This window comes from Accipiter gentilis, chromosome 5 (assembly GCF_929443795.1).
Source record: "Accipiter gentilis chromosome 5, bAccGen1.1, whole genome shotgun sequence".
NCBI classification, from domain to species: Eukaryota; Metazoa; Chordata; class Aves; order Accipitriformes; family Accipitridae; genus Astur; species Astur gentilis.
Window position 1 is genome coordinate 32,652,702 of NC_064884.1, and position 23,585 is coordinate 32,676,286.

The 23,585-nt window shown below is 38.9% G+C and overlaps 1 protein-coding gene across 22 annotated transcripts in view; it reads left to right on the forward strand.

Annotated features, from left to right (window-relative positions):
• The window catches only part of SYNE1 (spectrin repeat containing nuclear envelope protein 1), a 318,475-nt gene that overhangs the window by 286,397 nt on the left and 8,493 nt on the right, over positions 1–23,585 (forward strand). For 15 of the 22 annotated variants that reach the window (XM_049801239.1, XM_049801241.1, XM_049801249.1 and 12 more), the window contains 14 exons: positions 3,998–4,185; positions 6,341–6,491; positions 9,692–9,874; positions 10,295–10,432; positions 11,140–11,331; positions 12,808–13,141; positions 13,984–14,052; positions 16,048–16,190; positions 16,988–17,114; positions 18,256–18,467; positions 20,001–20,201; positions 20,549–20,677; positions 21,060–21,272; positions 22,271–22,363. In XM_049801239.1, coding sequence (XP_049657196.1) covers positions 3,998–4,185; positions 6,341–6,491; positions 9,692–9,874; positions 10,295–10,432; positions 11,140–11,331; positions 12,808–13,141; positions 13,984–14,052; positions 16,048–16,190; positions 16,988–17,114; positions 18,256–18,467; positions 20,001–20,201; positions 20,549–20,677; positions 21,060–21,272; positions 22,271–22,363 — 2,373 coding nt within the window. Of the gene's footprint in view, positions 1–3,997; positions 4,186–6,340; positions 6,492–9,691; positions 9,875–10,294; positions 10,433–11,139; positions 11,332–12,807; positions 13,142–13,983; positions 14,053–16,047; positions 16,191–16,987; positions 17,115–18,255; positions 18,472–20,000; positions 20,202–20,548; positions 20,678–21,059; positions 21,273–22,270; positions 22,364–23,585 lie in introns of those variants that run through there. The other 7 variants (XM_049801260.1, XM_049801259.1, XM_049801245.1 and 4 more) reach the window with 3 other exon arrangements.

The following is a 23,585-nucleotide window of genomic DNA, read 5'->3' on the forward strand; positions in this document are numbered from 1 at the left end:
TTTTTAGCAACCCTTCTAACTTAGTTTTATTTTGCAGCTTGTTTGAGAATCACTTTGCACGCAAAGATGCATGAGCTGTACATGTGAAGTTAAAATTGGTTGGTTTATAGCACACAAAGCCTTTATGCAGTGCTAGAACCAATTTGTCAACACTGCAATGGGCAGAAAAATGTTAAGTCAACCAGTTTTTGGCATTACAACTAATGTTACTCCTAAGAAGATTTACTATATTTTCTCTTTCCTGTTCCATTTCACTGCCCAGTGCAGTTTTACCTTGAAGCATATTGCTGGGGAGGCCTGTTGTTCTGTTGTGTTCCTGTTAGTTATTTATTGGCAAAAAAACCTTTCTGGTGCCTCACTGGAGATGAGTTAGATGCTCTCCTGAGTTCTTTCTGCAGAGAAGAAAGAAATGCGTGGGAAGAGGAGTGCCAGAACGTTTGGGGGATAATTAATTTCTGATGTGTACAAACTGGCATTTTGCTCTTTTAAGCTGAGTGTGGGCCTGAGACTCAAGAACCTGCTCAGAGTTTTTGCTGACTCCCCAGCTGATTTGCTACATGGCTGTGCAGAATTATTTATTAATATTCTATATGTAATTTACATAGGGATAATAACTTATAACACACAGGCGTCACTAATGAGTGTGTTTCTGAGACAATTGAGTGCTGGGCAGGGCTTAACGTTGCTATCAACAAAGCAGATACTTGAGATTTTTTACTAGCATCCCTATGGAGGCATCCCACAGTTTGTTACAACCACTTCTTATGGTACTTATTCTGGGCACAGAGACTGGTGTACTTCTGTCTTCTGCTGTGTCCTTGTGGTGATCCCAACACAGTGACAGTGTGCAGTGATATTCTGTAGAAGTGTGAGTGGTTTAATTTGAACTCCAAAGGGGAGAAATAGAGGTGAATCTTATCCTGGGAGGATGCCATGCTTGGAAACTTGAGGATGATTTGATTTGATAACACTGCAAGCCATGGTTATAATAATAATTAAAAAAAATCCACCCACCTTCTGTGTATGGCAACCAGTATTTTTATCAGTCAGAGGCTGTATCACTATCCACCACATCTCAGAATGCCAGTATGTTGACCACCTTCTCAAGTATTTCATCCCTCTTTATTCTTCTGATAGTGATCTTAAGTTCTTTTCCATGCTTGATCTTCCACTGAGGTCATGTTATCTTCCCTGCTCGTACTGCTACCAGTTGTTCATATACAAAATTACGTTAAAAATACTATGCTGTGAAAAAGGAGGACCAAATCCCATTTCTGTAACTCCATTATCTACTTCTCACCATCTACTTCAGCCAAGAATCAGCTTTGCAAATTGCTGGTCTCTATAGTGAACTTAGAGATACAATTGAAGCTGGCTATCCTGAGCAAGGTAGGGTAACTTCACTGCAGCATTTTCCTAGGGTCGCAAACTGCATTTCAAGCATTACTTGTTTGTTTACTTTCTCAATCTGCTACCACTTGAAATGTGGAAAAAGTGGTGTTCGCTTCTGGGTTGGTAAAGTAAAAAAAAGCTGTGTGGGGGTGACAGCAGTGCATAAAAGTGATGCTCCTTTGTGAACTAACCCAAAGGCTAAATGTTGTCTAATAAAATTTTTAAATATGGGAAAGAAATGTAAGGCTATGTAGAAAAAACAGTGTAGGCTTTGCTTGTAGAAAGGTTCTGTAGGTGAATAAAAAATTTTAATCCTTAAGAATCCTCAGGAACACCAACTGGCAGTTCTCACTGCTGCTCTACTCCAAAACAACAGAGAGGAGATTGTGTTACCTGAACTTGCTTAACCTCAAGTCTCATAGCTGTCTGGAGTATGTGTTTCATAGAGTATTGTATCTGTTTATAGTATCCACTCTTATATAACATTTCAGGATGGACAGAAAGAAGAATAAGCACTTGGACATCACAATGAAAGAGTGTTTTCTGGGCAAGTGAAAGGGTCAGCGCTGAGGAAGAAAACATTGTGATTTTCCACTTGATGATCTCATGGAGATGTTCACAAAATAGCCTTCTGTTTCATAGATGAGAAGAGGAAATAGATTACTTCACTGAGTCCAACCTCAGTTATCACAAACAACGAAATCAAATGCTTGATACAAGTTGAACTTGCTCTATTTCAAATTTGCTGAGGTTTTTAGATTCTATGTTTAGATCTCATTTCCTGCTGGAAGGCATTTTCAGAACATCATATTGCTAGTTGTAAGAAAAGCTCCTCTAGTTAGACTTTAAATGTACGTAGACACGATATGTTGACACTATTTCCCTTTGCATGTTATAGTTTACTTCACTAGCAAAATTATAAAGAGCAGTTTATCTCTACTTATCCTCAGGCTGCCAAGTTCTTGTTCTCCTAAATAAACTTCCACACCTCTAATTGTCCTAATAGTTCTTTTCTTCATCTGAATCAGAAGTGAACATAGTATTCTAGAGGCAATCTATCACTTCTTGGTGTGGTCACATTAGTACTTCTTTGTCACTATTGGAATTATATTGTCTTGGCTTTGTTACTGTCCTTCCTGATTTTTCCATCTTAGTATTCTGACAATTCATTGGAAACGTACGCAGGAGTTGAGCAGGGTTTTTTTCCTTGCACCGATCCAAGAGCAATAGCCAATGACTTTTGTGGCTTGTTTTAACTTGAACCTGTAGTTCAAAAGTGAAGCTGAAACGTTGCTTCAAGATGAAACGTTATCATCAGCGTAGAACAAGCCGTTGTAACCAAGAAACCGTCAAGAGAAGTAATACTGCTCACATATAATAAGTGCTAAGACACTGTAAGTGCATTTTCTTTAGCTGTCCTGAATTTTCCTTTTCCGGTTCTAATGAAAATGCTATAGAATTGGAAAGTTGAAGGAAGATGTCATGCTTTAACCCCAGCCGGCAAGTAAGCACCATGCAGCTGCTCACTCACTCCTCTCTGGTGGGGTGGGGAAGAGAATCAGAAAGGTAAAACTGAGAAAACTCATGGGTTGAGATAAAAACAGTTTAATAGGTAAAGCAAAAGCCGCTCATGCAAGCAAAGGAATTCATTCCCCACTTTCCATGGGCAGGCAGGTGTTCAGCCATCTCCAGGACAGCAGGGCTCCATCACACGTAACAGTTACTTGGGAAGACAAACGTCAACTCCAATCCTCCCCTTCCTTCTTCTTCCCCCACCTTTATGTGTTGAGCATGACGTCTTATAGTATGGACTATCCCTTGGGTCAGTTGGGGTCAGCTGTCCCAGCTGTGTCCCCTCCCAGCTCCTTGTGCCCCCCCCCAGCCTGCTCACTGGTGGGGTGGGTTGAGAAGCAGCAAAGGCCTTGGCTCTGGGTAAGCACCGCTCAGCAGTAACAAAAACATCCCTGAGTTATCAACACTGTTTTCAGCACAAATCCAAAACATAGCCCCATACCAGCTACTATGAAGAAAATTAACTCTATCCAAGCAAAAACCAACATAGAAGAAAAATCTGCTCCTAGAGATGCACTGTTCAACATGTGTTGCTGCCGGTCTCCATGTCAAACATGCCACACTGCAGCTAGCTCATCTGGGGAAGAGTAGGTTCACAAAGGGTTCTTCCACTAAACCCTCTCAGTAGATAAGAACATATTTTCTTGTCACACTTCCCTTACTAACTTCTGCTTTACATTCTCAGTGATAATGGGAAAGGATTGGGAATAATTCTACCATTTATTGGTGATGTTGTTTGAATGTATGTGAAAGATGCTCAGCTGAGGATGCAGAGCTCTGGCAGTTTGTCCCAGGTGATGGTTTGGTGTTCATAGTCCCTGGGAGAGCCGTGCATGCTGCCGCGTTCTCCCGGCCTCATTGATAACATTGCAACACCACTTGCGCAGATGCAGTCTCTTAATAGGTATTCACTGGATGGGTTTCTCCTGTTTGCAATCTTATTAAATTTTCTTTTTAATAAGTAGAAGAGAAAGGCATTTGTATTTATGCATGTTTTGCAGTTTCTCTTAAGAATTAATTTCTTCACCTGTAGGAACTTCAGAGGGACATAGAGAAACACAGCACTGGAGTGGCATCTGTTCTCAATTTGTGTGAAGTGCTGCTTCATGACTGTGATGCTTGTGCCACAGAAGCAGAGTGTGATTCTATCCAGCAGGCTACACGCAATCTGGACAGAAGGTGGAGGAACATTTGTGCAATGTCAATGGAAAGGCGGCTTAAGTAAGTCTAAAATGCCTACAAATTAGTATTTCCTTCCACAGGCACAAATACAGGATGGGATGTATGTTTATAGGGTTGCGGTACTGAAGAAAAGGGTGTGGGGGTCAGAAAAAGTTCATACACTGGATAAAAGCCAATAGCTGTTATGCTGCGGGGCAAAAAAGAGATTTTGGGTTGCGTTTGTATGTGCCTTTATACAAGGTACAGAGATCAAGTATCAAATCTTGCTCACAAGGCCTTTGATGGAATGATATCTCATTTCCTACGCTTCATAGAAACGGTGAGAGAGTAACTAGAGAAAGCTTAGATTATAGCAGTAACTCCAAGGGATTTAGAAAACATGACCTAAAAGGGAGAGTTGTAACACTTAAGTTTACCCTAGAACTGCTGAGACTGATAGGGAAACTAGTTATCAAATGGGTGGAATGTTATTCCAGGTGTTAGGGTTTTCATGCACTTTAAGTTCCTCAGAAGTTTCTCTTACATCTGATTTTGTTCATTTGGAAGACTTTTAGGACTGAACACTCATCCGTAATTTCCTCGTCTGCCCACCGTAGCTTTGCGGAGCAAGTGTGGGCCGCCCATAGCCCCCGTGCTTCTTGGCTGTGGTCTGGTTTACTGCACATGCTCAGACCGTCTGTACGCTGGATGCCCGTCATATCCAGAAGACTCATTGTTTTCTATTCCTAGCTAGGATAGCATGAGTGATTTTGATAGACATTATGATGTAGGTTGGATTGCGCCAATGCTATGTACTGACCAGTAATAAGATACGTTTAACTGTTTGAACTCCTGTATTTATGAAGATCTTTTCTGTATCTTTTAAAGTCATGAATCTGATTTCTGTGATGTTTACACAGTTCATATCAAGAACTCTATGTGAAGTTTATGACTTTTCAAAATGCTGAATTGAACTGTGTATGATCTTTGGTTTTATGGTATATTCTTAAGGTATTTAGTAAAGGTTTTCTTAATTTTATGCAAAAAAAAGTTGCTTTTAAGATGTGCTGCCCTATATCCACAGATTGCTATCTTTAAGTAATTTTATACTATTGCAGTGGTAATTCTTGTATAGTATATATATAAAAATACAGCTTATGAGTTCTGTCTTTGGCACAGTCCATCTTGAAAATACACAGGCTCTTCATACTTTTGTGTCCAGCAGATTAACTCAGAACTATTTTAATTTAATGTGGAGCAATGCATTGAACGCTATTTTACTTTTTTGCGATGTACACGTTATGCTATTAGTAGATTTGTACCAGTAAGTTAACTGAGCTATCAGTATTTAGGATCTTTATTGTACTAGAAACAGTTACTCATATTAAAAAGCAACTTTCCAGATGTCAAACTTCAGGTTAAACAACATATCATCAACGAAGCATAAATTGTGCATGGATTAGGTCCATACCAGACCTGTGTATCTAAGATTTGGGAAAGATGTATTCTGTATGTAGAACCAGACAAAGTTCTGCTGTAATATAACTTATCCCAAAAAAGATCTTGTTATTTTAAATCAAGTGGTGTTGAAGTTTGTGGGATTTTATAGTCTCAGTATTAAGCCAATTTGATCTCAGGATCAAGAGTCAGCCACTATTTTTACATATTCAGTTGAAGTCAAATTGTTTTTTTTAAACTTTGGAATAACTTCTAACTTTTGTGTTCTTTAAATAAAAACATGTTTACAGTGTATATTGAGAGATAGCATTTTACCACTTGTTGGTGAATGCAAAAAAAAAGTGTTCATGTCCCTTTGCAACGCAGAATATTGAATGAGATCTTTAAAATATATGCTGCAACATCTTCAGCGTTCTGTAAGAAAAAGTTCTGTAGTTGAAGGTAGTGTGGAATTTCTAATCTCTAAAATACTGGCGTAGGTACCTACACAGGGACTCTATTTCAGAAGTTATTTAGTATGTGCTCAGATTCCAAAATTAGATGCATTAAAAAAAATTGCCATCATCTTATTCTAGCTCAGTCTGGAATAAGCCAGCCTTCCCTGTGGTTTGTTTATCAGTCTGGCTGTCTGAGTTAGATTAAGAGCTGGTTATTGTCTGGTGAGTGCTAGTTTGCAGTTGTAGATGATTAGTTAAGGTTCTGTAGGTTAGCTGGCCTTCAGTCTGAGCATTCCCTAATTTTCCATTGTCTATTGCAGAATTGAAGAGACATGGCGGCTATGGCAAAAGTTTTTGGATGACTACTCTAGATTTGAAGACTGGCTAAAAATCTCTGAGAGGACAGCTGCTTTCCCAAGCTCCTCTGGTGTGCTTTACACGGTTGCTAAGGAAGAACTGAAGAAATTTGAGGTGATTTATAATAGTTGAAATTTAATATCTACTGATCACATTACAGCTGCCAGCTGGTGCTCTTCCTTCCCATGCACAAGTCACTCAGCAGAGACACACTGTATTAATATAGTGGAGTTGATGATTTTGTAGCTGCCTTCAGTGGCAGACTGCTAGGATGAAAAAACAGTGGAAGGTGGCAATCCACTCTCTCTTGCTGTTTGTTCACCAAAGTTAGATTTCTCACCTTTTTCATTTCTGCAACTTTTTAATATGCCCAGTCAGTAGGTGCTCCAGAGTGTTCATAAATCTCCCTTCACCAAGTACCTCTTCAAATGCATGCTGCATGTTTTAGATTTTGCTTTGATTTTATCCCTCCTTTCCGTAACTCTCTGAAACCAGCCTTCTGAACTCCTTTCCTGTTTCGCACAAGGTACAATATCCCCATTTTTAGATCCTTATTCCTGAAATTCATGTTTGTGCAAGTATTGTTATATGTCCACATGGTGTCCCCCATGACTTAAAAGTTAAGTGCATGCTTCAAGACTGACAAGCTGTCACTTCAGTCAGTGCTTAAGAGCTTGTTACGTAACTCCATTGTGTCTATTACAATGTGGTGGCTTGTCTTATAATTACAACAGAGTGTATACCCATACGTAAAGCACACACACACGTGTCGTATGGCAAGTCACAGCTGAAAATCTTTTGCTTGGTTTCATATTTGCAAGGACTATATCAAGATGAGAGAGAAAAATAATTCTGAAGAAAGAGAACAAATTGTTTAGGCAATTCTGTAAACAGTCAGATGCTGACAAGTATTCGCTGTGAAGGAGAAATGCAAATTTTAAATAACATCTAAGACCAGTTAATACTTTTTAATTTAACAATTAATTCAAAACCATAAACTGTGAAGTTCTGATTCAAGTTTTATAACTGACATTCACATTTCTGAATGTACTGGCCAGGTTTTGTTGTTAAACACTGCCAGACTTCATTATGGTGAGGTAGGTTGCCATAGTATAAAAGTCTTTGCTTCCTGGACACAAGTACTCTGTCTCAGACCTCCTTTCCATTGTCCCTTTATTCAGTGATCAGGATCTAAATCTCCTATTCGGCAAGTCTCTGTAGGAGAAATAGTACCAAAAATATCTTGGCCGTCTTTGATTTTTACAGCTCATCTGACTTTGCCCAATGTCTGTTTCATTGAACCTCAGCCTTGATGGTGACCTTCCCTCTCCTGCAGACTTGTGGAATTTTTGCTGTCTACACAGTGTCAGCAGGAACTAGCTGTGAAGAGAACGGTTTAGTAGCCTCTCCAGAAGCCTGCTTTCCTTACAGTTTGGTTCCTTCTCTTTTTTTCTTCTTTTTTTTTCTGAGCATCTGCTTCTACACCTGCCAAGGAGCAGGAATGCAAGTGACAAAAGTTGTAGTGTTCAAATTCAGCGGAATTCAGCAACTTCGCTGTGAAGTCAGTATAAAGTCAGCCGGGTTTCTGCTTTAACTAGACTTTTTTTTCCAATTTTATTTTCCCCTCCATATCTGCAGGTGAATTTAAAAAAAAAAAAAAAGGAGCCCAGCAGACTATGTAAGAACCTTTCAGTTCCTGAGCACAGAGGTCAGAGACGGCTCTTGCTGACTTCACTGTACAAAATCCAACTCCTTCCTTTCCAGTAGTTTATGGAGCAATGAAAAGAGGTTATAGGAAGGAATGCAACAGATGAATTCTTGTGTAGCTGAGCTGAAAAAATGGAAGACAAATACACAGCTGTTCTTTTGCTGAACAAGGCTTGGTAACAGGTGAAACAACAACTGCACACTTTTAGATTTCATGGTCCTAGTAAATATAGTCAGATTTGAGCCTCTGATATGACAATTGCCTCCTTGTGCAATTTTAAATGACTTCAGTTCTGAGCATTTCACTCCAGTTGCAAGAACATTTGCTCCTTTTTGGTTGTCCCCTACCCAATTTGATGGCCATTTAGTGAAAGGAATAGTTACATTGAGAGGATTCTATGGACTTTTATAATTTTTCTTTTTTCAAACCAGCATCTTTACTTTTATCTCTGGTATTACAGCAGAAATGTGCTTATTTCATTTTTAGCTTTGATTGGTACAATATGAAGAGTAAAGATTGTTTATGCAGAAATCTCATGTGTTAGCTGATTTTAATTAAAATTTCTGTACAGAAGTATATTAGCTATCACACTTCTCCAGTCCTTAGTAAGGGTGATGTTTTGGGAGAGATTGACTGTTTATTTGCATTGTGAACACTATCAGAGAGCAAGTTTGTAGAACTACAGTGAGACTCACAACCTGCTTGTATTCAAAAGGGAGCTGGTGTAGTCTATGTTTTTAAGTCTTCCTTTGATCGCTTTTCTCTGTCTGGGACAACATAAAAATGAGGGGTTTTGTTTTGGTTTGGTTTTGGTTTTTAAATTCTTGAAGGGTTTAATTCCCTCAGCTTCTTACAAGGTGCTTTCTCCACCTTGCTTTGTGACTGCTAGTCACAACATGAAACTCATGGGGAAAGGCACCTACTGTTTCTGCTCCCCAGCTGCGTGACTGAGGCTTTTGTAACAGTAGAAGAAGCACTGAAAGTACATGGTGCAGACACTTGCCCAGCCATAAGTTGGTATGGATGTTCACAAAATTTTCTTTCCATGAAAATTTTAAGTCAAAACTTACTTGTATACCACTATGCAGAACATAAGATGATTCCTTCAGTACCATTATTTACTATTTTTGGTAAAACTCAGAATAAACAATTGCTCAAATCCCTTCAATGTTTGCACTTCAGCAAATTCAGTGTGTGTAAGGAAATCTGATGAAGCCACAGGAATCTTGGACTTCTGTTCATTATTTTTTTTAAAAAAAAGTTGCATATTCATTGTTTGTGTTTCTGTTCTCAAATACAAAGGCATATGATTGAGTAGAAGTTGAGTCTAATTTTTTTGTGCTGATTTTGCCATTGTAACAAGTTTTCACGTTGCAATTTCTTATTCAGTGAACTATGTCAGTTTTGTAAATTTTTTTCTTTTTTTATTTTTCATTGTAATCAGAAGGCAGCCTCTCAATAAGATAGCCCTCAGGAGATGTCCGCATCCATAGTGAAATCTATCAGCTAACACAGGTCACAGTGTAGAATTAGGGTCAAAATGAAGGGAGACACCTGATTTCAATAATTAAAAAACTGATGGTGTCTTTTGTTCGTATTGCTTTAGGCCTTCCAGAGACAAGTGCATGAAAGCCTGACTCAGCTGGAACTGATCAATAAACAGTATCGCCGCCTGGCCCGAGAGAACCGCACTGACTCTGACTGCAGCCTCAAGCAGATGGTTCATGAGGGGAACCAGAGATGGGACAACTTACAAAAGAGAGTTACCTCCATCTTGCGAAGGCTAAAAGTATTTTTTTCCATTTTTAAGCCCTTCAGTTTTACTACTATAACTATGAATCGAGGGTAGTCCAGAAGTTTCCAGTTTAATGCATTTGCATGGTGGTTTTCAGGGGATTTCTACCTTTGGAAGAGGAGGGAGCTTATCAGCTCACTTTGTCTGAGGTAACCAAGGCATGAAGCCTGTAGGGAAATGCTTGGAGACCTCAAACACCACCTCTTTCATAGGAGATAACCTTCATAAGTCAGCTAATTGCAGCTGTAGATGATATTACTGAAAAGGGAACTGTAGAAAGCATGTAGGAAATGAAAGAAGGGGTACTGAGTTTCGGTCTGAAGGGCATGGAAGCCATTTCTTTGGAGAACCACTACTGCTGGGGGGGTTTGGGTTGTTTGGTCATTTCATGCCACTCCATTTTCCACCCCCCAGCATTTTATTGGCCAGCGTGAGGAGTTTGAGACAGCGCGTGATAGCATCCTGGTATGGCTAACAGAGATGGACCTGCAGCTGACCAACATTGAGCATTTCTCAGAGTGTGATGTCCAAGCAAAGATAAAGCAACTTAAGGTAAAGAATGATTGAATGGTAAGAGGAGGAGGGATGAGAGAAGAGATAAAAACATTCATGGTGGGAAAAGATTTTAAGAAACATTATGCAAAAATGCAGCCTGATACATTTGCAGGCTGAGAATTCAACCTCAGAAGTTATGGGCTATGCCAGGTTTCAATACGTACTTTTCTGTCAGAGCAGAAGATCTTTGTGCTGCAAAAAATTTTGAAAAAAACCAAGTGTGATAGTCTCCATTCCCTAATCAAAAGAGGAAACATCAATAAAAATTATTAATGTCAAGTCTCCATTGCCGACACCTAAGAATTACTACATTTGTCAACCATTTCTGCACCAGAAACATCATTATCTGGAGAGAAAAATATCAAATGTCATGTTATGCAAAATTCCAGTGTGTCAGCTTTAGCATCTGTGTTCATTCTAGACATTTGGTCATGGGCATGGCTTGTTTAGAGAAGAGCTTTCTTTCCAAATACAACAAGTGAGGAATGAGATGGTAAACCATGAAGTATCACTGTTTTTGGCTAGAAAGGCTGTGGAATGCTAAATTTAATTGCTCATTGTTGCTCATGCCAGTATATTTGGAATGATCCCCGTTTGTTACCCACACCATTCTTGCTGAAAAACTCAAAGACTTGCATCCTTAATAACTTAGGTGGTTGTGATGTTGATTTCATTGATAAAGCATGGGATTTTCTTTTATACAGGCCTTCCAGCAAGAAATTTCACTGAACAACAACAAAATTGAGCAGATTATTGTGCAGGGTGAGCAACTCATTGAGAAAAGTGAGCCCATGGATGCAGCTGTCATTGAAGAAGAATTAGATGAGCTGCGACGTTACTGTCAAGAGGTTTTTGGACGTGTGGAACGCTATCACAAGAAACTCATCCACCTTCCTGTGTGTATACTTACATACTGTCATGGTTTAACCCTAGCTGGCAGCTGAGCACCACACAGCTGCTCACTCACTCCTCCCCACCACTCCAGTGGGATGGGGAGGAGAATCAGAAAAGAAAAAAAATTAAAACTTGTGGGTTGAGATAAGAACAGTTAATAATTGAAATAAAATAAAATATTATAATAATAATTAATAACTGCAATGGAAAGGAAGATAACAAAAAAAAGAGACTAATAAAACTCCAGAAAAACAAGTGAGGCGCAATGCAATTGCTCACCACCCACTGACCGATGTCCAGCCAATGCCCGAGCAATGATTGGCACCTACTGGCCAACTCCCCCCAGTTTATATACTGAGCATGACGTCTTATGGTATGGAATACCCTTTGGCTAGTTTGGGTCAGCTGTCCTGGCCATGCTCCCTCCCACCTTCTTGTGCCCCTCCTCACTGGCAGAGCAGGGGAAACTGAAAAAGCCTTGACTTCGGATAAGTGCTACTTAGCAACAACTAAAACATCAGTGTGTTACCAACTTTATTCTCATACTAAATCCAAAACAGAGCACTGTACCAGCTACTAGGAAGAAAATTAACTCCATCTCAGCTGAAATGAGGACACATACATACATATTTGTTTGGTTTGTTGCCATTTTACAAGTGTGAGAATGAGGAGAGAGAAAGCTGTTGAAATGAACTAGCACAAACTTCTGTAACTCTCCAAAAATCCTGTGGTTTAATTTTGTTACAACCCTGACCATCTGCCTCCCTTCATGATATGCTATTAATGTCCTGTTCAGAGAGCAAACTCTCCAGATCTGGGATTTTTGTAAATCATCATGAAAATCCATGCAAATTGGAGATTTATGAAACTTTATTAATGGGGGTAGCAGTGTGGTACTGGTAAATAAGAACATCTCCCTCCTCTGTCAGATAGTATTATTGGCAGCTAATTGACTTGTCTAAAAAACAATGATAAAATTATTGTCCCCATCAGAGGAGACAGAAATTTGTCTCCAGTACTGAACACATAGCTGAATAAGTGAGAGCAAAATTATTTTTTGCAGCTCAAGTCCTACTGAAGGAAAGGAACAAAATCCAGAGTTTTCAGAATATGAAAGAATATAATGAGAGCAGTGGTCATGATAAAGGTCACTTATGCTTCCTATGACTTGATTCCAGAGTTTTCTTTAACTTGATGTCTCCATTGCAGTGGCATCAGTAAGAAGTCTGGAGACGTTTGCTTGACGTGAGACTTTGTGGTGCCTTAAGTAATTAAAATAAGCTAGCATTATGAACTTTTTTGTTGCTTTGGGTTTTTAGTGCACCTTAAAATAATGAAGGGGAAGTGCAGAAGAATGCAAAATGGAAACCCCGTCAGTGTGACTGTTGCCTAATGCTGCTTTATTTCACTGACCCAGGCTGACCATGCAGAGCCTCTGCACGTTTCACTGATTGGTTCTGTTTGCATTATGCTTCTAGCTGACAGATGACGAACACGACCTCTCTGACAGGGAGGTGGATCTGGATGAATCAGCAGATCTCTCTGACATACACTGGCATGACAAATCTGCGGACAGCGTTCTCTCCCCGCACCCCTCTTCCAACCTTTCGCTGCCTCTTTCCCAGCCGGTGAGAAGCGAGCGGTCAGGGCGAGATACCCCTGCAAGCGTGGACTCCATTCCCCTGGAGTGGGATCATGACTACGACCTAAGCAGAGACCTGGAGACAGCCGTTTCACAGGCACTGCACTCTGAGGAAGAAGACGGAGGACAAGAGAAGGACTTCTACCTGAGAGGAGCAGCTGGTATAGCAGGTATGGTAGCAATTGTGTGTCTGGTTTTCTCCTAACAGAAAGAAGCAAATGTTACATTTGTGATTGCTTGGCCAAGATGGTCATGGAAAAGTATTTTAAATAGCCCCTGAAGATTTTAAATAGCTTTGCCTAAGTGATCCCAGCGGCCTTCTGACCTTAGACACAGCGATGGAGATTCCTGGATGACTACAGCCTTGGAAAATTGCAAAGGCATATATGATATGTCAGGGAATTGGCTGTGTGTCTATGCTTGTGGCCCACCAGATGGGATATGTCATCTGTAACAGTAACGCGTCATAAGTTATTCTAACTAGAAGAAATTATACTGGATATGGCAAGAAGTGCAGACAAACTGATGAAGAAATGCTGTGGGAGAGATCCGCAGACAAAATCGTCAAGTGCTTAAGTAAACCTCAACTCAGTCCTTACCCAGGCAAGACTCCAGCAACGGAGTGTTTAGCCTGAGGTGGGAACGTGGGTCTTGCTCTCCAGTGAAGTTGGAAATCCTTTCTAAGTGCGTGTGCTTTGCATAATAAATCTTATTGAGTGAAAGTGCCCAAATACAGCCACTTGTGGGGGAAGACATCCTGGTATATTATCCTCTGATCTTGTGGCTGTCTTTTGCTTCCCAGGTCATTGCTCTGAAAAGAGTCAGGTTTGCCTGGATATTAAGAGACTTTGTAGCAGGCTCCCTGTATTTCAGTCTTCATCTTTCTTCCTTCTCCAGAAAGGACGTTTGCTATTGGAACCGTTTATATATTCCATCCCATGAAAAGGACTCCTGCTGTAAGGAGACAGCCATTGCTGAGCTGTCAATTTAGACTATGCTTTTATTTTTTCAGATGTAGAGATCCCTGAAACTCTTGAGGCCTATGTAACACTCACAGAAAACGCACTCAAAAATATCTCTGGTAGGCATCAAAAAAGACTAAGCATAGCCAGATGCAAATATCACAGTGCGCAAACGTAGCTTCTTCCTCTTCTCTTAGCATCTGCTATACTTTTCACAACTTACACGATAAAGATTTCTTACATGGCAGCATTGGCATGTTAATGTAGAAGTATCTTGCTTTACTACTGCGCTTAAAGTTATTATTAGTGCATGGATAAAACAATGATGTTTGAAGTATTGGCCCTCCCGCCTCAGCTAACTAGACTAAACTGATCTGTAGGTTACCCTGACTGGTCTTTATTCTCTTGAGTCCCTCAACAGGACTTAATACTTTGTTACGTCGCTGAGAGAAGAGTGGTTTCGACAAAGATTAAGGCAGAAGGAAAAGATACAGAGCAAAACCTAATTGTTCGGTTTTGCACTTATTTTTTTAACACAGCCACAGCTTAGATTATTACCTAGATATAAACTTTTAGGTTAGTTGTTGTTTCATGTGATAACAATGCCAAGGTGGGATACTGTAGTCTAGTGTCTTTATTTTAGTCTTTTAGATTGGAAGATGAATTTTTTTTTTCATGCAGCATTTTTACACAACATTAAAACTACTGTTTCATTTGTTAGATGACTCTCTTGGAGGGATTAGATGCACTTACAAATACCTTCTCATGATTTCACAGCTTTTTCTCTTTTGAATTAATTACTTCGTTGCATATTTGAAATACGAACTCTTTAAAATCTCAGCATCTGTGGCACAGACCTCAGTTTCACTGTCCGTTTTTATTTTTCCCCAAATCAGTGAAATAATATTATGATTGATTAAGAGTATAAATAATAGCCGTACATATAGAAAAATGTGTCTATTTTCTGACCTGTGAGAATTTTGAAAGTAGTGAGGGAAAAGCAATACTGAACACTGTTCTGTCCATTTGGGGTGAGGCGGTGTTTTGTATGAAAAAAGATTAACCATCCAAGAGGCTCCATTTTCTGTAATTAGGTGGACAGAAGGCTCCCCTTCTCTAAGCATGTTTTTAATTGTGTCTTTCTGAATAAATTCAAACTACCTTTGTAAACAGGTGGAAATCAGGCACAGTGATAGAATATGGATAAGGGGGATCTCATGTGGTCCTCTAGGCTGCAGCCTGCTTTGGATTAGAATTGGCTGTAGCTAATTCATATCACAGAATTCAGCTGACCTCTATAAGGAAAATATAAGTTAGCCCCGCTTCAGAAATGTTGGTATGAGTTCCAAATGGCTTGGTTGAATAATACCATCTTGCTGATATATTAAGCATGATTTTTGTCAAATGCCTAATTGGAAAATTACTATAAATTTTGCTGCTTAGTGTGGTTGCCTAAATCAGTCATGGAGTACTTGCTGTGGGCCTTCAAGATGTCCAGTCATCTATGGACCTTGAGAATATAAGCGCAACAGAATCACTTGGTGTTTGTATACTGCTTTTAATCTTCAAAATTGTATACAGATAGGATCCTTTAATGTAGATTGAAATTCCACTATTTCTTAATGGAGAGAAGTAATACGAAGAGAAATGAGGAGAAATCAAATTTTAACACAGATTTGGATGAGGAGTTTGGGATAGAAGGTTTTATTTCAGGGTGTCTGTGAAAGGGAGAAAGGAGTTCTCCAAAATCAGTGAGGTTAGAGCACACTTTGCCAAGAACTTTCCCCTTCGGAGAGGTGAGGAATTCTCTGAGGGAAAAAGGCACTTCAGAATAGTTTACAAACCTGCTTTAAACTGTGGACTCTCTGATAGTATGCTTATGGCAAGCATGTTCCTTGATATGGTCATCTGTCCTCTGAAGGTCGCTAACATCCTCTACTGTAACTAGTTATCAGTTCGCTTTCACATTGTACCACTCGTACCGCTGCAGTCACTTTTCTCCTTTACTGTCTAATCTAGATAGTATTCCTGATATTTATTCTGCCAGGGCAAAAGATTAAAAAACAGCTTTGGGAAAACTTGAGTGACAGTCACTTTTTTTGGTTTTGGTACAGGAGAACCTGGTGCCCTGGAAGCACATATCCGACAGCTGGACAAGGCCTTAGACACCAGTCGTTTCCAAATACAGCAGACAGAAAACATCATCCGCAGCAAAACACCTACAGGACCAGAGCTGGATTCCAGTTACAAAGGATATGTGCGTGTATTTTGGACAAGTCAAATCAGCACTCCAAGCTTAGCTTTGCTATTGAAAGAAATATAGCTGTTTCAACAAAGCCATTAGATATTACTGTTCCTCAGACTTACTCACTCATATGGTTTCTACCCTTAAACACATGCTATTGTTCTTTATGTTACTAGTGTGTTTACAATAGAATAAGATTACAGGAACATGACTCTAAGATTTTCCTATTACATTTTTGCAGATGTCCAAAAGTAGTTTCTCACATGTGTTTTTATCCGTCTAATGATGATATCCTTGTTTAAAATTCCTCTGCTTTTAAAAGCAGGTTTTATAGTTTCATGCAGAGTAGTCATCTTGCTGTTGATTTATAAACATGCATCATGTAAGCAAGATTGCTTATATGGAATCCGTGATTAAAAAGCTTTCTCAGAGAGGTTTTCTGGAAGAAAAATCTCCCCTAATTCATTCAAATAATTTTATTACTGACAGAATTAAAAGATAGCTGCTTGGATGCATAGTAATTTTTCACACTTAACATTTAGAACAAATGACACCTAAACCATCCAGCACGATTTGGCACAGTGGCACTGACTTATTTCTATTTAATCTGAACTTATGTTTTAAGTCTTATTGTCTCCATATAAATTTCTTTCATAGTGTCAGGACAGCTTGCTTAATTAATAGATTTTTATCTTCACACTTAGACTTACTTTTGGAAAATTTTGGAGGTTGCATTGCAATTTGTATTTTCCATGCAATTAGTCCTGTACACTGTGTATTGAGAGGGGATTTTGTGTTTGTTAACACAGATGAAGCTACTAGGGGAGTGCAGTGGAAGCATAGACTCAGTAAAAAGGCTTGGGTATAAACTGAAAGAGGAAGAAGAAAAATTATCTGGACTTATTAACCTGAACAGTACTGAAACACAAACAGCTGGTAAGTAACATTTAGTTCTTTGATGGAAAGCAGTTATGAAAAGTAACAAACATACAAAAATTTTCTGAATAAATACTTGGAATTATTTACTGACATACATATTTACATGACTCTTTCTGTTACCATGTTCTGTTTAACATCTCTTAATAAGAATAGTAAGGAAAAGTAAGTATTCCTTGTATATGCCCTATAAAGAGATTAGGCACACAAGTGCATTTGAAGAACCCCTTCATATCATGAGACACAACCCTAAGCCATTCTGAACGTCGCTGTGGATGCAATGCATTTTTGTTGAATGTTTTCTCATGAAAAAAGATTGCTTATATTGCTGTACAAAACACATAAGTCACCATTCATTTCTTCTCATATTAGCTTTCACTTTTAATATTATCCATCTACAGTACAGAAATCTATATTCATAGAGTAGAAGTATTCACCTGACTGATTTTAAACATCAGCTATAGAACAGGAGGTATGGCATTGTAAAAACATGGATTTGTTCCAGAGACTGTAAAGGCAACGTCTCCATTCTTAGCTTGGCAAGATATGCTACCCGTGCAGTTGATTTTATTTTGATTTTATTTTTTTAAGTTCATGGAAAGATACAACTTGTCCTTCTGCCATAGTATTTCAAGATAACTAACAAGAAGAAATAGCCTCTAATTTATTTCTTTTTAGCGCAGGTATTTATCCAATGCATCAGCAGTAGCTTAGGCAAATGTAGTGAGGTGTGAGTGTTAAACTGCAGTAGGTACAAATACCAATGAAAATAATAATAAATATGTGACTAGTTAGACATATTCAGATTCCTTGTCCAGTTTGCATTTATGCTAATTTATGATGTCTTTATACCAGCATAACCTGTTTGAGAGAGCTGCATGTATCAACTTAATTCTGTTCACAGAAGGCTGACAACAGAAAGTGGTAACATTGCCTGCTGCCTGGAATCATCCAGATTCTTCATCCTTTCTGTCCAACATCTCATTCTTCAATCTAACTTAGTTTTCAGTGTGGTGTTTTGTGGGCTAGTGTCTTTTGGGTTTTATGGAGCATTTTTTTGTCCTGCACAGGATTCAACTGATGCAATTGTGTGTGGTTGGTGGTTTTTTGCTTTTGTTGAATTTCGTGTTTATCATTCCAGGTGTAATTGACCGATGGGAATTAATTCAGGCTCAGGCTCTAAGCAAGGAGCTGAGGATGAAGCAAAACCTTCAGCAATGGCAGCAGTTTAACTCTGACCTTAATAGCATTTGGGCTTGGCTTGGAGAAACTGAAGAGGAACTGGAGACACTCCGCCGCCTTGATCTCAGCACTGACATACAAACTATTGAGCTCAGAATTAAAAAACTGAAAGTGAGTTTTATTTCTCTTTTCCATGAGTTACCTTGTAAACAGACCTGAGTGCAACAGGTACGTTGAAGAGGTTGTCAATAGGTGCAGCTCGTTTTCTCCGTTCTGCACATAGCAGGCTACTGCTGATAACTGAAGTAACCAGGAAAGCGATGTTATGAATCACCTTTTGGCTGAAAAATGTACCACTGGCATTTAGTATGTAATCCAAATGAATTTTTGGAATAGTAATTCTGTGGTAATTCTTTAATTCCAGAATGTACAGATAATTCCTGATGTCGCCAAGCTGATGGAAAAAAAACAACAAAAAAACACAAAAAACCCAAGTTAAATCCAATCTCTTCTAGTCAAACTGGTAACAAAATAGCTACTTTAAACGAAATGCCTTACTGGGGCATATTACTTCGTGTGGAAGAAGGAGAGAGTGCCCAAAAGGGGTTGTAGCCTATACACTGCTGTCACCAGTACCACATACGAAAAATTTGGTGTCCCTTTGCAACATTCTGATTTCTTCTGTCATCTCAGATGCATCCGGATTGGAATGCAGCCTTTGTGATCTCTTCTGGATATTTTACAGCTGTAAAGATCTGCAAATGTGATGGTCCGCAACTTCACATTCAGTTACTAGCATCTTATAAGCTTGGGCACAAAAATGTGGGAGCCAATGTCAAAATGTACTGTGCTCCATGCTGGGAATGAGGGGGACAGATAGCAAAGACTGTTTCGGACAGCGATCCATCTAAAGCATATTAATGCTGATCTTCACTATAATCCAAATATAGCTTCCATAAGCACTACAAAGGTCATTGTGACATGGGGCTTTTAAGTAAATGCTGTAAAGTAGGTGGAAAAAGGGGCATTTCACAAGAATGTAGTTCTTATCTCACCCACTCTTGGAAAGCCCATTAATGCCCTCCAAACCAAAAGAGATGGGGTTTCTTTTGTGGCTTCCAATGTAAACAAATCAGAGTTTTTATACATGTCCTGCTTCTATAAATTGGAGTAGGTTGTTTATACTCTTCGTATGTTTTCTTTTCCCTCAGTAAAAGCTTTTATTTTAAAATACTGTTGACATCACTTTCCACTTGAAAACATTTTGGTTTTCATGTTTACCAGCAAAACTGAGAAGTGAGGGCAAAAGTTTTATTGTGAGCTGAAGTACAACTATCCTACATCTCTTAAAATTTCCCTGGGCCGGCTCTGTCTTTAAACTATCCAAAGCATGAGCCAGGTCTTTAAAATTCAACTATGACGTCAGACTTTTAAGACTTTACAAGTTTAATTGGCTTGTTCTTGTTTATGCTTACAGTAAAATTTTAGTAGATGTTAAAGAGTGAACATTTGCAAAGTCACAGAGTGAGCACAGAAATCTCGTATCCAGAGTAAAGAGACTGTTACAGTAAGGTACCACTTCGCAGTTGCTGATGGCAAATCATTGCATTCTTGTGTTGCCTTCTCTACTTGGTTCTTCTGAAAGTCACGTTTTACTGATTTCCATCCTTTCTTTCTCCCATCCCACTTTGTCTTATCATCAAGGAGCTGCAGAAAGCAATTGATAACCGCAAAGCCATCATCTTATCCATCAATCTGTGCAGCTCAGAGTTCACTCAGTCTGACAGTGAAGAGAGCAAGAAGCTTCAAGAGCGCCTGTCTCAGATGAATGTGCGCTGGGACCACGTATGCAATATGATCGAAGAGTGGCGCTCCTCGTTGCAGGATGCATTAATGCAGTGCCAGGTCTGTATTGCACTTATTTTAAATTGTCAGCATCCCACATACAAAAAATGTAAACCATATCATTTTCTGGTGAGCTTAGTATTCAGTCTGAAACTTGCCTGTGCAAGCCAAAATACAGCTTCGGCATGTGTTTTCTGAAAGATTCATCTGCACTACCCAAAGCATGTATTTCCAGCCCAAGATTTTCTAAATTCGTCATCTCTTGAATATTATTCTAATATACTGTTTTACACTTCCTTGTAAGTTACATTATTTAGCCAGTAGGACCTATCGTCGCCTAAACTAAAAACCTCAGTTTGACTGGAGTTTTCTGGTACACTATTAAAATCATCACTTATCACTTCCAGGATTTCCATGAAATGAGCCATGGTTTGCTGCTTTGGTTAGAGAATATTGACAGAAGGAAAAATGAGATTGTGCCCATCAATCCAAACCTGGACTCAGAAACCCTGCAAGATCATCACAGACTTCTAATGGTAGGGTTATAATCACGCCTTTCTCTCCCAAAACATATAATCAGAAAAACACCTAATCAGATTTATTTTTCTCTTGAGGGTTAGCATTGTACATTGCATGCTAACACATAGCTGTGGGACCAATGTCAGGAACTAACCTTACTTTGGTAGGGAACATTACTTACTCCCGTTAGTAGCATAACTCAAGATTTAAAATCTCAGTGAACCGCTAGTCTGCTGTCTGTCTTCCTGTCAGATTAGAAATTTTTATCGCTTCTCTTTTCTTTCCATTTCATTAATTTCAAATGTCCAGTTTTGTGAGTTCTAGCTCCCCCCCCCCCCCTTTTTTTTTTTTGTTTTAAACTTGCATTAAAAAAAAATCTGATGCTTGCCTTGGCAACAGCAAATCAGACGTGAACTGCTGGAGTCTCAGTTGAAGGTGGCATCACTGCAAGATATGTCCTGCCAATTGCTAGTCAATGCTGAAGGCAAGGACTGTCTTGAAGCCAAAGAAAAGGTGCATGTCATTGGAAACAGACTGAAGCTCCTCTTGAAAGAGGTCACACGTCATATTAAAGACCTAGAGAAAATTCTAGACATTTCAAGTAGTCAACTGGTAAGTCGCATCTTTTTATTCCTTGCTGTTTGTTGGGCACGCATTTCCCACTGTTTTGACTGTCCTTCTCTGGTCAGTGCTGTTGGCTGCACTGTTTCTGTTGTTTGCAATACTTATCAAGATGGTATACATGTAATCTTGAATAACATAAAGTAATCTTACACTTCATAATGTAAACATCTCTTTTGTCATATGGTGGGGGTTTTTAATCCAGTAATTTTTTGTTACTTGGTGTAGCCATAAGTATTGAACATCTTGATTTGTTTATCCTGCCATTAATGACTCAGTCAACTGGCAAAGTATATGAGATAATTATTCTAGTTGCATGAAAATTATACACACTGAAAATTATAGTGTGTCAGTTGTCACTGGAAAGGAAGATAATGCTCCCTCTGTCAAAGAGAGAGGGAAAAAAAGCATAAAATCAATTCTGTAATAGGCTAACAAATCTCTTATAGTGTCTTCTGAGCTTTGAGCTGTACTCCAAAACTTTTCAAATTACGTATCTCAGGGTATTTGAGAAGAAGTTATGCATATGTCTTCGCCAACAGTGGCAGGTATAAAGATTTCAAAGTTCTCCTTTAGTTAACTTTTTTTAAAGTCTTGGATTAGCAGAGTATGTAAGGCATGAGAACTCAGGTCTTCTCTCCTTCTAGTGAATTTCTGCCCATTTAAGTAAAATCTTGGTGGTACCAACCTCTCCTTGTAATTAAAGGCCAATAAAGAGCAACTGGTTTTTCCCCTGTATTGACTTTGGCGGAAAATGTGTCACCTTAAGCAATTAAGTTTTAACTACCTGTTTGCTTTTCTTTTCCATCAGGGCTAACAGAGAAAACATGTAATGCCTTAGTCTTACAATTCGGTAACAAAATTTAACTACTTTATTTTGTTTGTTTTGGAAATAACTCTGCTGGGATTTCACTCAGGGCCTTTTTTTAGTTTATTTACCTGAACAGCTAGTTGCTGTATTTCTGAACTCCATTCCTTCTGAACTTTAGGAATTGTCCTCATGGTCCTCTGCTGATGAATTGGACACATCAGGCTCAGTGAGTCCTGTATCTGGAAGAAGCACTCCAAGCAGACAGAGAACGGTAATTTCATGTCATGCATTTTCTGCCACCTCCTGGGTGGGAACTCTAGAAGTCTGCAGTAGGTCTAGCCAGCTGGAAGGCCCCCTTCTCACTTGATAGGAAAGGAAATGACATAAACCAAGAGCAAAACACAGCTGCTTTCCCCAGCCCTGCTGCATATCCCATCCTGCATGAACTCAGAAGTGGTAAATACTATCTAAAAGCAGGGCTGTCAGTGTGGTTGGTTTACCATGGTATGGCATGTCGTGTCTCTTGTATTTTGCTCTAGTGATGGCAGCACCCCAAAGTCTGGTCTTGTCTGGTATAATCAGTCCTCCATTTCTGTTTGGCCTTCTCTTCAGAGCCGCTTCGTCAAGAATCTCAATAAGGTTTTTTTGTCGTTTCTGATAAATCTTGCTGATGGTCTTATTGAGACTTTGGATGAATGGCTAAGTAGAGCTGAAGGGCATAAAACATTATTCAAAACAGCTAGTTGCACAGGACCTAATTAATGGCTATGACGGCAACTCTGGAGTTGTCCATTTACATCGCTGGCACAAAATTCAAGAAATGTAGCAATACATGCCTAGTACTTAACACTTCCATACTCTGAGCCCAAAATGGAACTGCAATTATTTTGTCTTTTTCTGCAATTCTATTGGTTGATTACTTTGCTTTTTTCCTTAGTTCTTAAAACAATCAAGTTGGTTTTGATTTTTTTATTCCATTTGCACTTTTCTTAAAGCCTCTGGGTTCTGTCTTGATAAATTTTACAGCTCTTGAAATTTATTTATTTTATTTTTTTTTTACATTCACTAGTTTCCTTTTAGATGCTAGTGTGAGAATGTAAAGGAATACTGGCTTTTCAAAAGGAGAAAGAATATAGACCTTAACGTTTTATTTCAGAGGTCAATGTTTTTATCGTTTAAATTTAAACTTAAATAACTAGTAAAAGCTCTGATATCATGGATGTAACTGGAGGATGCCTGACCATTACAGGAAATGGAGAAGTATTTTACCATAAAAATCTTTGTCTAAAGAGTATGTAGAATTATAATAGGTTTCATCTTAACATTTTAATCAGCATTTGTCTATCTCTAATTTGTTAGTGTTTATGTACGTGACTACTTTTTTTTCATTTTTGTCCATAATGTATAGCTAAATTGTATGACTCCTTGGAGTCTGGTTTTCAAACTTCTGGTTTTTGCACCCACAGTTTTGGAGACTGAAGTGATGTTGTTTA